The sequence below is a fragment of the Condylura cristata genome, unplaced genomic scaffold (assembly GCF_000260355.1).
Source record: "Condylura cristata isolate star-nosed mole 26May11 unplaced genomic scaffold, ConCri1.0 scaffold00008, whole genome shotgun sequence".
Classification (NCBI taxonomy): Eukaryota; Metazoa; Chordata; class Mammalia; order Eulipotyphla; family Talpidae; genus Condylura; species Condylura cristata.
This window is the reverse complement of record NW_004567109.1, coordinates 45,024,220-45,037,990: the sequence shown is the minus strand read 5'-3', so window position 1 is coordinate 45,037,990 and position 13,771 is coordinate 45,024,220. Positions and strand designations below refer to the sequence as shown.

The 13,771-nt window shown below is 35.4% G+C and overlaps 1 protein-coding gene across 2 annotated transcripts in view; it reads right to left on the bottom strand.

The window, feature by feature from the left end:
* Positions 1-256: 256 nt before the first annotated feature.
* The window catches only part of ACADM (acyl-CoA dehydrogenase, C-4 to C-12 straight chain), a 22,177-nt gene continuing 8,662 nt past the window's right edge, over positions 257-13,771 (bottom strand). For both annotated transcript variants that reach the window (XM_004679129.2, XM_012722762.1), the window contains 6 exons: positions 11,622-11,752; positions 9,197-9,305; positions 5,947-6,087; positions 5,290-5,385; positions 2,216-2,464; positions 257-934 (listed from right to left, as the gene is read on the bottom strand). In XM_004679129.2, the coding sequence (XP_004679186.1) occupies positions 863-934; positions 2,216-2,464; positions 5,290-5,385; positions 5,947-6,087; positions 9,197-9,305; positions 11,622-11,752 (798 nt within the window). In that variant the 3' untranslated portion in view covers positions 257-862. The remainder of the gene's footprint in view (positions 935-2,215; positions 2,465-5,289; positions 5,386-5,946; positions 6,088-9,196; positions 9,306-11,621; positions 11,753-13,771) is intronic.

The following is a 13,771-nucleotide window of genomic DNA, read 5'->3' as shown; positions in this document are numbered from 1 at the left end:
GGGAACGCTTGGCTATAGAACAAGAATGGAACATGATAAATAATGAATTCCTAAATACTCAAAATGGAAAGCCTTTTTTGCATCATACTAAGTAAATCCAGTATATACTACATGAAATAATAAAGCTTCCTAGAAAGAATACAATACACTAATTAGCTTTAAAGTTTTATTTGTTTCTTTTCATAATGTATGCACACAAAATAAGATTGTGTACAACAGACCAAAAGCTACCCAGAGACCCAAGGTCTTATAAAAATATTTTAAGCCACACTTTATTGATTATATAATAAGGCAAGTGAAATGTGGACTCAGAAAGAAGTAACATTTCAAATATCTTCTGATTGTTGTATAATGGACTAGGGACCTTACATTTTTGATAATTACTGTCTCAAATTAAAAACAACTGCCTCCTTAATTATATTAAAATTAACTTCTTTTAATATAATTTCATTAAGCATTCAAGAAATTATTTAACAGTGTCCAAATCCTAATACAGTTTTCTAATAGAAATTTTGGGTAAGCTGAATACTTTTATATGCTCATTTATTTGTCATTGGAAATTTCTGTTACTTTTAAGAGGTCAAAATTGTAAAACAAATGTATTTTTCTATGTTAATATCATTATGGAAGTACTAAGGACAAAAAATATTTTTAATGAAACCAAATCTGAGAAAAAGTTAGACATAGTTAAATAAAATAATATTTGTAGAAAATATTACAATAGTTGCATAGATTGATTTAGCATAAGAGTACATATTTAGAAATTTTTACTAGAAAAATATGAAAGCCCTCTTATTTTTCTGCAGCTTAATGGATTGTGTTGTAAATACACAATGATTAACTATGTTCTATAGTAATCTTGTTAATTTTTATATCTGCCAATGTGTTCACGGGCTATAATAAGCCTTTGAATTTGTGATGTACCTTCGTAAATCTGCAAGAAAAAAAATAAATGTAGGTTAGATATTTTCAGTATATTCATAATTAAATTTACTTGAGATTTTGGACAATAGCATAAATTTTACTACAATACCAAATCAAGCCATACAACATCTGCAGTCTACAGTGATTTCAAACCTGACTTTGTGAAATCCATGAAAATATATAATTCCCTATAGATTAGTTAAAATTATTTTAAAACCCACTTATCAAAATATTAGCACTGCTTAGGGGTGCAGCCAGCAAGGCAGAAATCTGCTATGCCATGTGGGTCAGCTCCATGTCTGGGGATCAAACTCTTGGCTGCCTATAGCTTGATAGCACTGAGACTAACTTCTACACTACAAAGGAGACCCCCACAAATTTTCTGAACTATTATTAGTTGTATGTCATCTTCAATCATGCCTGATTTTGTTTCTTCTGCCTAAGGAATGATGTTGCTAAAAAAAAAAAAAAAAAATGCTATAGGATTTGGTTATTCACTTAAAATCTTCATAGTAAGACCTCATTTCCAATTCAAACTTCTAACTGTAGTAATTTATTCATCTTCTCATCACATGGCAGAGAAAAAAAAGTTAAATAGCTGATAATATTAAGAATTATAATTATTACAAGCTCCAAAAGAGAAAATTACAAGATAAACCTGTAATCTTAGATAAGAGACAAACTCTAGTCCATTCTATGATTCTATCTCTAGATTGTAGATGAATCAACTTCTCTAATTATATGCTAAAGGGAAAAGGAAGCAAAAGAAGATATACTGTGGTTGTGGTGCAGGGGTTATAATTAGACTTAAGTTGCATGTTGTGAAGGTGGACATTTTTATCTTATTTATAAATTACTCCTATCCAGTTTTATTAGTCACTAGTTTAATTTAGGGGAGACAGTCATTTATGTTGTTTTTAACTCCCCAGATATGTTTTATTGGTGAGCTGTCAACCAAGATTCAAAATAAAATAATTTTCAGTGACATATACATTTTTAAAAGAGCACCGGATAAGTTATAATTAGCTATAATGTTAAGAGTCAAAGAAAGTTGTTCCAGACATACTGCACATATCTGTACATTTACTTTTTTAACCTACATCCCTTATGGCATCAACTTAAAAGTAACGTTCTTTTATGTGATAATTAGTTCCAAAAACTTCAGCTCTCAGCCGTCTATGAATGTCATTTCTCATTACTAGTGATACAAAATCTCTAAATAATGAAGTCTATTGTGTCATTTATGAATATTCTGTCCCCTAAAAAACAACAAAATCATCCTTAACCTTACCTGATAGATCTTTGCATCCCTCATTAGTTTTTCTACAGGATAATCTGTATTAAATCCGTTGCCACCAAAAATCTGTACAGCATCAGCAGCTATCTGATTTGCAATATCTCCAGCATATGCTTTTGCTATAGAGGCATAATAGGTATTGCGGCGACCAGAATCAACCTCCCAAGCTGCTCTCTGGTAACCCATTCTAGCTAGTTCAATTTTCATTGCCATTTCAGCCAGCAAAAATGATATCCCTTGATGCTAGAATTGAAAAGAAAACAAAATTAAGGCTATTTATGTACATTTAAAACTTTTTTTTCCAGAATATTTTTAAAGCATTAAAACTAATTTTAGACTTAAAAAGATCCCCTCTACTCCCTCTAAAGTTAAATTATTACAAAACTATATATAGTATAAAGATCAAGATCAGGACATCAATATTGGTAAAATATTATCCATTGATTATTATCATCAATTATATACTTTATTCAAATTTAGCAAGTTTCCCACTGATGTCCTTTTTCTGTTGAAGAATCCTATTCAAGATTATATTATACAATTTAGTTACTTCTCCCTAGACCTCACCATGCTGTTAGGACTTGTCTTTTATGACCTGAGCACTTTTGAAGAATACTGTTTTGTTTTTTAAAGATTTATTTTATTTATACATACAAGAGTCAGGGAATAGGCCAGAGATATCAGTGGTGGTGGTGGTGGTGAGGTGGGAGGCGGTGAGAGGATTCACCAGATACAGAGTAGGGAACAGAGTAGATCTACTGAAATACACTGCTGAGGGAAGCAGAGGACGAAATAGGAGAGGTCTGCTGCGCCATGTGAATTAGATCCCTTTTCCATGTCAGTTAGATCCCTGTTTGGGGATTGAACTTGTGTGCAATGGCTGCTGACAGCTTCATAGGGCTAAGGACAACTCCTTGTGTCACCAGGGAAGCCCCTGGTTGGTTATTTTTTGAAAAATATTGCTCAATTTGGTTTTTGTCTAATGCCTTCTCATGACTGGAATGAGGTTATGTATTTTTTAGCAAGAAATCTCCAAATGTTTCCAAGGGAATTTAAATTCTGACTGAGAAAAAAATGTCACAGTTCAATGAGACAGGAATTGGAGTTTTAATGAATACACAAGAACAGGAGATTTGGTTGTGAGTATGAACAAAGAGCTGAAACAGATTACTTGCATATGAAAGCTCTTTCCAAAGGGGGAACTAAAAGGCTCCATTCATTGGCTTATCAAGGCAGGAAAGTCACAAAGAAACTTATCTGTTGCTCAGGACAGTCAGGGAGTTAATAAAGAAATGAATGTCTTTATTTTTTTTTTAAAGATTCATTTTTTTTTTAAAGATTTATTTATCTGTGCATACAGAACTGGGATACAGGCCAGAGACTCAGGGGTGGCGAAACACTTCACCAGAGACAGAGTAGGAAGCAGAACAGGCAGATTGACAAAGTACACTGCTGAGGGGAGCAGCAGGCGGGTCAGGAGAGGTCTGCCACACCATGTGGTCACCTCCCAGGCAGGCGGGAATCTAACTCATGTGGAAGTGGTTTCAGCTTCTTAGTGCAGTGCTTTTAACCCGCTGCACGCCACCAGGGAGGGCCTAAAGATTCATTTTTATTTATTCATTCAAGAACTGGGATGAAGGTCAGAGGTATAGGGGGTAAAAGAACTCATCAGAGACAGACTAGAGTGGGGAGCAGAATAAGAGGATCTGAAATACACTGCTGAGGAGAGCAGTGGGCAAGACAAAAGAGATCTACTGCACCATATGGGTTAGCTCCCTGGCTGGGGATTGAACTCATGCTGCAGTGGCTGGTTAGTTTGATAATACTGAAACTCTAACTCCATGTGCCACCAGAGAGACCCAGAAGTGAATCTCTTTAAGTATGCACTCTGTGGTACAGGATTCGCCAAGTGGAGAAACAGTTCTTAGAATAGTGATTCTTCTGGAGTGCCTGATAAAACTATCAAGACATTAAAGAAGCCAATCTTTAGGATGCGTCCTCGGTGCATTGAAGGAAAATGCCTTCTGTAGAAAGATATTATTACCTTTGCTTACAAGGAAAAAGTGAGATACAAAGATTGGGCTCTAAGAACTTCAGATACAGGAAAAATCCTGAAAGTAACTAAATAAAGGTGTATATGTGTGTGTGTGTGTGTGTGTGTATGCATACATATAATAAAATTAGGGATGTAAAAGAGAAAGAGAAGCTATATTGAAAACCTCTGTCATCATTTTCTTAAAAAAAAAAAGGTGAAATTTAAAAAGAACTGAATACAAATTCTAAAAAATGAAGAAACTACAATAAATCAAAGATGAATAAGTAGCAGATTAACTAACTGAAAATTAAAAACAATCTGATCTTTTAACGTAGATGAGAACCACTGACTCATAAGGACAGAAATGAATGAAGAGTTTGTTCACTGTACAACACATAGCACGTTACAAGAGAAAATACAGATAATGAAGGTGAGTCAATATTTGAAGAGATCTACAGAGTTAAGAAAATGATTATTCTTTAGTATTAAAATTATTGGTAATCAAGAACATGAAATAAGAGTCCTGAATCTGTGGCTTACAAATTTTGTGACCTGGGACAAAATCATTTAATTTTTCTGAGCTTCAATTTCCTGATCTTTAATTAAGATCATTGTGCTACCAAAACAATGTTAGCATTACAAGAATTAGACAATATATTTAAAATGCGTGTCATGCCTCTTCAAAAAGAAGACATATGATGGCCATCAGGTACAAGGAAAATCTTCACCATCACTTATCATCAGGAAAATGTAAATCAAAATCACAGTAAGGTGCCACTTCATATGCTGGAATGATCCACATCAAAAGACCAGGCACTCACACAACAAATACCAGTTCTTCATTTTCTTTGTAATTTACAGTAAGTCACTGAGTGGATAACTGTCATAAAATCGTTTTATTAAAGATATTAAAGATATTTTTATTTAAAATTAATAAAGATAATATATAAAATTATTAAAGATAATTTTCAAATAATTACATAAAAATCAATGTCTGTACATTTGTATGAAGTAAGTACAGTATTAAAATTACCTCTACAAGTAGCTTTCCAAAAGTTTTCCTGTCCAGGGCATACTTGGTGGCTTCATCCAAAGCTCTTTGTGCAAGTCCCACAGCACCAGCTGCTACCTAGTTTTTTAACATAAAACAAGGCAAAAGCTCACATCTCTTTAAAACACACAGTACATGGCTATTTGCCTAACATTCTCTGTTAAAGATTAGACAAGCAGAAGATGACAGAAAACCTTCAGTCAATGAGAATGGAACAAGGGAAGAGAGGGGAGGACAAAAAATATTTTAATTTACATTAGTAGGATTTAAACGTTAATGGAAGACATGGGTAAGGCACAAGATACAAGCCTAAGGACAAGTCATTCTTCCTGTTTAACAAGGGAAAGCTCCTTAGGGGATATAGTCTTAATGAGTAAGAAGAGAGGAACTGAGTACCTAGCAGTAGGAATGATAAAGCCAAACGTAAACTGCCTAGCTCTGCTCTTCATCTAGCAATTGTGAGTTTGCTAAAAGAATTTCTGTAACAGGCAGCAAGGGAGTTAAAGAAGCCTAAAAAGTAAAGAATAACAATATTTCCCCATCTTTAATAAAAGCAGCAGATTTTTAAAAATATACAACCAAGCATACCAAATGTAGTCAGTAAAAAGGTTCCATACAGACTATCAAGTCATTACTTACTGGAGGTCTGGTTTTATCAAAAGCTCCCATTGCAATCTTGAAACCTGCGCCCTCACCAATCAAAACATTTTCTTTAGGCACCTTCACATCTTCAAAGACAATTCCTCTTGTATCAGAACATCTCTGACCCATATTTATTTCCTAAAAAGAAGTAACAGTTTATAGAACACCATTGAATCTAGCATTAATTTTGGTTTTAGCAACTGTTTCATGGCTTTGGGCAATTTTCTAAGACAGCGGTTAACAAACTAAGGCTTTCAATATCCATTAAGAAATCTTTATAGGAAAACAGATACACCTATTTATTTACATATTCTTTCTTGTACAATGGGAGGGTTTTGCAGTTGTGACAAAGTCTATGTGATTCTCAGGAGACAAGGTCCAGTGAGTCCAAGGAAACTTTATGATACTGGACATTAATTCAGGCTGAGGCCAGCCAAGGATTTTTATGTAGAAAGTAGCACTTTTCCAGGAGAGATTTGGGGCCAGGTCACTTACCCAAACTCTGATAGTGACTATCTCTATCTTTAAGAAGAAACCTTTGCCCAATACATAAAATAGATAAAATAAGATTTTTACCACTAAAAACACCCTTTATGCTAACAGCCCTCTAGGCTAATGAGATGGAATTCAGCAAGAAGAGGTCTAGATCAGGAGAGATGGAAAGACCTCCTGGACAGAACAAAGACCTCTAATTATCTGAGTTAAAACTGCTTACTTAGTGCCTCTGCCTATTTCTCAGGGAGCACCATGCAGTCCCTAATACTCCCTTATGCTAATTTCATAAGCTTTAAAAAACTCTCATCTGGTAAATCAGTATTAGAATCTGGCAACAAAACACTATTCTATCTTGTTTCCCAGACACACCCCAAACACCAGAACATTTTAAAACCAAAAGATCTCCTGGACTCATCCCAAGTTATAAAATTTCTAAAACACAAAATATTTTATAAGGCATAAAATTTTCCAAATAATTGCCCAATTATTTAAAAAATGTTATTTTAAAAAAGAGACTTGAGGTTTTAAAATAAGCAGTTATTTTCTTAATAGAAAGTAAGTCCCCCAAGAGCAGGAATTTTTGTCTGTTTTGACCTATACAGTGCTTGGCACATAGTATGAACCTAATAATAAATACTTAATTTCAGTTTTTTCTTTAAGAAGAAAATTGGGATAAACAATATGAAACTAGAAATCACAAGGTATAATGAGGAGTGAATTATTTAAACTAATTATCTGGAGTTTCTTGGTCAGTATTAGTGAGGTAATCTGCAAGATGACAATCCCTACCTTCCTCTAAGGAAAGATGGTTTTGCCTAAAATAATCTTTTATTTTGCTAATAACTTTGCGCCACTCTCAAGCTTTAAAAGTTTTCTAGGCACACTCCTTACTTGGTGGCATACTGTCCAATATGTGAACCCATCTTTTTTTATTTTTAAAGATTTATTTATTTATGCATATAGAGCTGGAGGTACAGGCCAGAGTTGCAGGAGCAGTGAGAGGATTCACCAGAGACAGAGTGGGGAGCAGAACAGGCAGATGGACAAAAGTACACTGCTGAGGGGAGCAGTAGGCGGGTCAGGAGTGGTCTGCCACCATGTGGATCACCTACAGGGCAGGGATCAAACTCATGCTGAAGTGGCTTTCGCTTTTCAGTGTTGTGCTTTAACCCACTGCGCCACCAGGGAGGGGCCTGAATACATCTTTTAATAAAGCCAACTAGACCTTTAAAATTAGCTTGGTTGGATTTTTATTTAGTACTAGCAACTACCTCTGAAAAGGAAACTTAAGTAAAACTTAAATAAAAACAAATGACTCTGAATATGCCCATTCATTTTTAGTACTTACATTTTGTTGTTTCTGACAGTCTCAATAAGCTTTGTTTGTAAAGTGCACTCTACCTATAATACATATGCTTCAAAGAGAATGGAGCATGAAACTGCATGGGCAAGTTCTAGGAGACCTGAGCACTAATCTCAACTGAATTTCTAAGTACGTTGTAACTTTGAGTAAATCACTTGGTTTCAATATTCATCAAACATACTGAAATAATGTGTAGTGTACTTTCTGCCATTTATACTCTGTGACCTATATGTGACTCCTCTTATAAAGCCTGGCAACATGCTTCTACTTTAAAGAGGACTGGGTACAATCCTTATTTTTTTTTTGGTACAAGAAAGATTCTGATAGCTTTTAACAAAGTAAGGTTTTACACATACAGATTTACAAGTTTACATAATTTAGCCAATTCAAATTAGCCTTTACAGTACAGATTATGCCACCCTAAGAGTCTAATATCTGACCAGATAATCTGAACTTCTCATCTGATTTAGATGAAAGTATACTCATGTAACCTTTAGTAACTGTTAATTAACCTCCATAATTCCTTCCTTTCCTTAAATATGGAAGATATTTGGTAATTAGTCAGTTTTCTTTTTTACAAATTCATTTTGCAAAAGAGATTTACAGTTATAAAATGGAGCCTCTTCCTAATAAATTATAATCTTAAATCATACTTCTTTAGCTCTCACTAGACAACTTAAATGATTTTTTTTCACTTGTTAAATTAAAAATTTTTTCTCTTTAGTTCACTTTAAATGCTACTAGTGCTAAATTATCAGATTAAGATTATTTTGAAATATGTCAAATTACCTTTCGTATTTAAACTTTTTTCTTGCTGTCTCTCCACACTCAAGGCTCTGCTATTTCCATACTTTTCTCAGACACAGATTTTGTATGAAGGTGGTATTCAATTTATGGCAAATTGTTTTACTCCATAAATTGGGGATAACATTATTACCCTACCTGAAAGATTGCTGTGAGGAAAGAAAATATACTGCTAAGGGAAGCAGCAGGTAAGACAGGAGAGGTCTACTGCATCATGTGAGTTAGTTCCCTGGCCTGCTGACTGGGGTGGGACTCATGCCACAGTAGCTGGAGATAGCTTGACAGGGCTGAGACTTAACTCCTCTGCCACCAAGGAGGCCCCTGAGTCCTACTGTATTTTCCCTCACAGCTGTTCTAGTATTCTCCACAGACTAGGACCTGAATGGCCACTCTATCAAATAATGACTAAACTCAGCTTAAAATCATCAGCATTACACACGCTATTTTACCTATGAACATCAAAACATAACTTATTCTTTCTTAATATAAACAAAATGTTTGCAATAAAGGAAGCAACCAGTAATTTTTAAATATACAGTTAAAATAACATTTGAGGCATTTATCACTGATAGATATGCACGTTACCTTTCTTCCGATCTGTACTCCTGGGGTATCTGCTTCCACAATAAACCCAGTAAAGGCCTTACTAGCAGGAGCCTTAGGATCTGGCTCAGAACGTGCCAAAAGAAAGTACCTAGTAAATACAGAGATATATACAATAATGTTACCAAGAGATAACACATGGTTAAGTGCTTATCTTCCCAACAATGTCAATTATTTCCCTACTTTAAAGATGAGAAAATGAAGAATCATAAAGGTTTACAGCTTGTCTGATTCACACACTTGTGATGGTGGCAAAACTAGTATTTCTGGGTCTCCCTGGTGGCACAGGAGATTGAGTCTCAGCACTATGAAGCTATCAGCAGCCACTGCAACATGAATTCAATCCCAGGCCAGGAATCTGGACCATTTGGGTGCAGATAGACCTCTCTTGTTTCCCCCGCTGCTCTCCTCAGCAGTGTATTTCAGTAGATCTGCCTGTTCTGCTACCTACTCTGTCTCTGGTGAATGTGGAATTTAAATGTTTTTGGTAGTATGAGTTGTAATTTTTTAAAAAGTCCCATACATGTTGAAACTACACTTCATCTTTCCCAAAACTAATTTAATTCTTCAACAGACAAGCTCCTGGAAAAAGGAGGACAAATATAAATTATATAGCAACATCAGTGTTTTTATTACAGCTGATTATTATAAATATTTATTGAATTTTACTTGGAGAAGATTCTTCACACAAAAATTTAAAAGGAGAACATGAGGGGAAAGACAAAAACATCTATATGCGCATATCACCCATGTACTCACAGCGCTATGACTTAGCCTCTTGCACCACCAGGGAGGCTGAATAAATTTATTTTCTATGCTTAAAACAAACAAGTTATTGGCCCTCCCTGGTGGCGCAGGGGGTTAAAGCACAGCACTGAGAGACTAAAGATACTACAGCATGAGTTCGATCCCCGCCTGCCCCGGAGGTGACCACATGGCGTGGCAGACCTCTCCTGACCCGCCCGCTGTTCCCCTCAGCAGTGTACTTCGTCGATCTGCCTGTTCTGCTCCCCACTCTGTCTCTGGTGAAGCCTCTCAGTGCCCCTGCACCTCTGACCTATACCCCAGTTCTGTATGCATAAATAAATCTTTAAAAAATAATAAAAATAAAATAAAATTAAATTAAATTAAAAAAATTAAAAAAAAAATAAAAAATAAATAAAAAAACAAACAAGTTATCAAGTAACAAGTTACTCTATAGAGTAAAATTCTGTAAACAATGAATTTCTTTTCTTTCTTTTTTTTTTTTTTCAATGTATTTATGCATGTAAGAGGGTGCAGGCCTGAGGTATGGTGCTTGAGAGGAATCCCCAGAGACAGAGTGGGGAGCAGAACAGGCAGATATACTGAAATGCACTGCTGAGGGCAGCATTGGACAAGACAGATCTGTTGTCCCAGGTGGGTCACCTCCCTGGTCATGTTGCAGTGGCTGCTGATAGCATCATAGTGCTAAGACATAACCCTTTAAGCCACCAAGAAGGCCCTACATTAGCTTCTAGAGGCTTATCACATTGTTGATTTCTGTTGAACCTATAGTTATTAACTAAACTTTCACTTTTTCTCAACAAATAATGCTAGCAATGATATATTTTTTTCAACATTTAGTATTAATACACGTGAATTTATTATCTGTTGTTGAATTTCACATTAAGTTTGGACATGTATTTAGATCTTTGAGATTTTTGTTAAAAAAAAATAATAATAAGGCTCTTTGTTTACTGTCCTGGATCAGAGAAAAGATACATACCAGTAGTTTTCTTTTTCCTAAGAATCTTAGGGAATGAGTTCAAAGAGATGTTGATATCGCAAACAAGAGGGTGGAGACAGTAAACAAGTCGATGGAGCTCTAACTTTCCTACCCAGATTCAGCTAGAGTAGGTATTTTGTTTATTGTATTTAAATTATATTTACTTTTATTTTAAGTTCCTGAGAGTTAATTTGAAGAAATAGTTAAGGGCTTTAAAATAGCTTTTGAGGGGTTCTCCCTGGTAGTGCAACAGGTTAAAGCACCACATCATGAAGCTCACCGAAGCCACTGCAGCACGAGTTTGATCCCTGGGCAGGTTGCTGACCCACATGGCATAGCAGACCTCTTCTGACCTGCCTGCAGCTCCTCTCAGCAGTGTAATCTGTCAGTCTGTATGTTCTGCTCCCCACTCTATCTCTAGTGAATCCTGTCACCACCCCTGCACCTCTGACCTGTACCCTAATTCTGTAAGCATAAATAAATCTTTAAAAAAGAAATAGCTTTTGAAATTACTGAATTCTTTATAGTTTTTATGGAGCTTCCAGGGCCATGAATAAAAAATCATCTTAATTGTGATAGTTTAATCATAAAGAAGGGAGGGAAGATTCTGAATATAAAGTAATTAAGACGCAATATACAGAGATGTTTTAAACAACATACCAATTAGCTTTTCCTCCGTTGGTTATCCACATCTTTTGACCATTAATGATATATTCATTCCCTTTTTTTTCTGCTTTGGTCTTTAAACCAGCTACATCAGAGCCTGCTCCAGGTTCTGTTACACAATAGGCCTTAAAAATATAAAAATGAGAAAAAAGGCAAACATTAATTACCATGAGTGTTTAAAACCAGAACTGTATTTTACTTTAGGTCAGTATTTTAAGATACCTAAAAATATTAGAGAATCAAACTGCTTAGATGTAAAAACAGTAATATTTTAAAACTAGATGCAAGATAACAAAGAAACTTTATCACAAGTTTACAGGTCATCATACTTTCATCTAAATTCAACTTCACAAGTATTCATTCATTTATTGAGCATCTATGATGTACTAGGTTACAAACTAGGAGATGTGAAAACCAGAGTGAAAGACTTCCTACTTTAAGATCTTCCTGTGATAATGAAGAAGACCATAATGTAATTATCTATCTATGTACAAAAGTCATTCTCAGTGGGCTTGAGAAACTAGCATAGTTCATGATGCTAGAGATACTTAAGTCATAAAAAGGGATTATTTGTAGATTGGGAATGTGGGTAGAGTAAATGTGTCTTCCAGGCAGAAGTAATAACATATGCAATGGTAACTGGAGATAAACAGCAGGGTTACCCAGTGTTTATAGGATGAAAGTACCACAGTTCTGTAACTTATAAGCTCTGTCTGTGTTGGAAAATAGTAGGAAATGAGTTTGGAAAGAAAGGAAAGAAAAAGATGACAAAGAGCCCTTTATATTACACAAAGAAGTTAAAATTTTACCTGATATAGAGGGGAATCACTTTTGGTTCTTAACAGAGTGACAAGATGTAAGCAGTAATGAGTGAAAGGGGTGGTGGAGGTAAACATTAAACAGACAAAGTTCATTCGAGTTTACTGAAAGGTACTATGGTTACAAGACCTAAAGACACAAGTTTCTTGTCCTTTATGTCAAGTACAAAGAGAAACCTTAAGGGTTAATTTTAATTCCAAGCAGTTTGTGAAAAAAAGAAAGTCAAAGTCTTAAGGGTAATAATGAATATTAAAAACAATTAGTTCAACCTCCAAGGGGGTAGGGGGTGGTAAAGAGGATAAACAGAATTAAGTAAAACTCACTGGGAGAGGTAAGACTTGAAGGACAGTTAAGTGATACAAACAGATATAATACACAGAAGAAATAGCAGGAACAGAAATTACTAGTAGTTCAGTACAAGAGTTGACATCAAGCGTATAATTAAAAGCCATGCAAAAAGGCTAAAAACCAAGCAAGAAATCTGCAAGAGATTGAGGCAGATGTCATACTAAGGAAAGTCAACTTTTATGCATTTAACCTAAGTTTATTGAACCCATTACTTCTGTGCCGTGGAACCTTAAGGGATCCGAGGTATATAGCCTTCAAGGGAATCCAGAACACCCTCGTATACAAAAGTAAAGAGTAGATGCATTTCCCGAGGAAATTGGATTTTAAAATGTGCTCACAAACTAAAAAAAAAAAGAAACATATCGGGTACCATTGCCACTGAAAATAGAACTACAGAGTGTTTTTCTAAGTTCAGAGAAGTGACACAGATTTGCAATGTATGTAGTTTATTATTACAAAGTACTAACCGATAGATTTAGGATAAATAATAACAATAAAATTTACTATCTTCCAGGTGCTATTCTAAGTTTTGACTCATTTAAAACCCAACAATAATCCCTAAGACATAGGATGTTGAGCAGCTAAGTTGGATATTGTAACTGTCAACTATTTTGATAAGTCTCAATTTTTTAATTTAGGCAACTTCCAATTAGGAATACCTAGAAGAGTTCTAGAGTGGGGAGAAAATAGTTTGGGTTGGGACTTAGTTATTAGACAAGGGTAAATGTCAAGGGGAGAAGTCAGGGCTGAAATTGGAGAGCTAACAAACTACTCAGTGAACACACCAAAACTTAACATCGGGCCCTCCCTAGTGGTGCAGCGGGTTAAAGCACAGCACTGAGAAGCTAAAGCCACTTCTACATGAGTTCAATTCCCGCCTGCCTCGGAGGTGACCCCATGGCATGGCAGACCTCTCCTGACCCGCCCGCTGCTCCCCTCAGCAGTGTACTTCATTGATCTGCCTGTTCTGCTCCCCG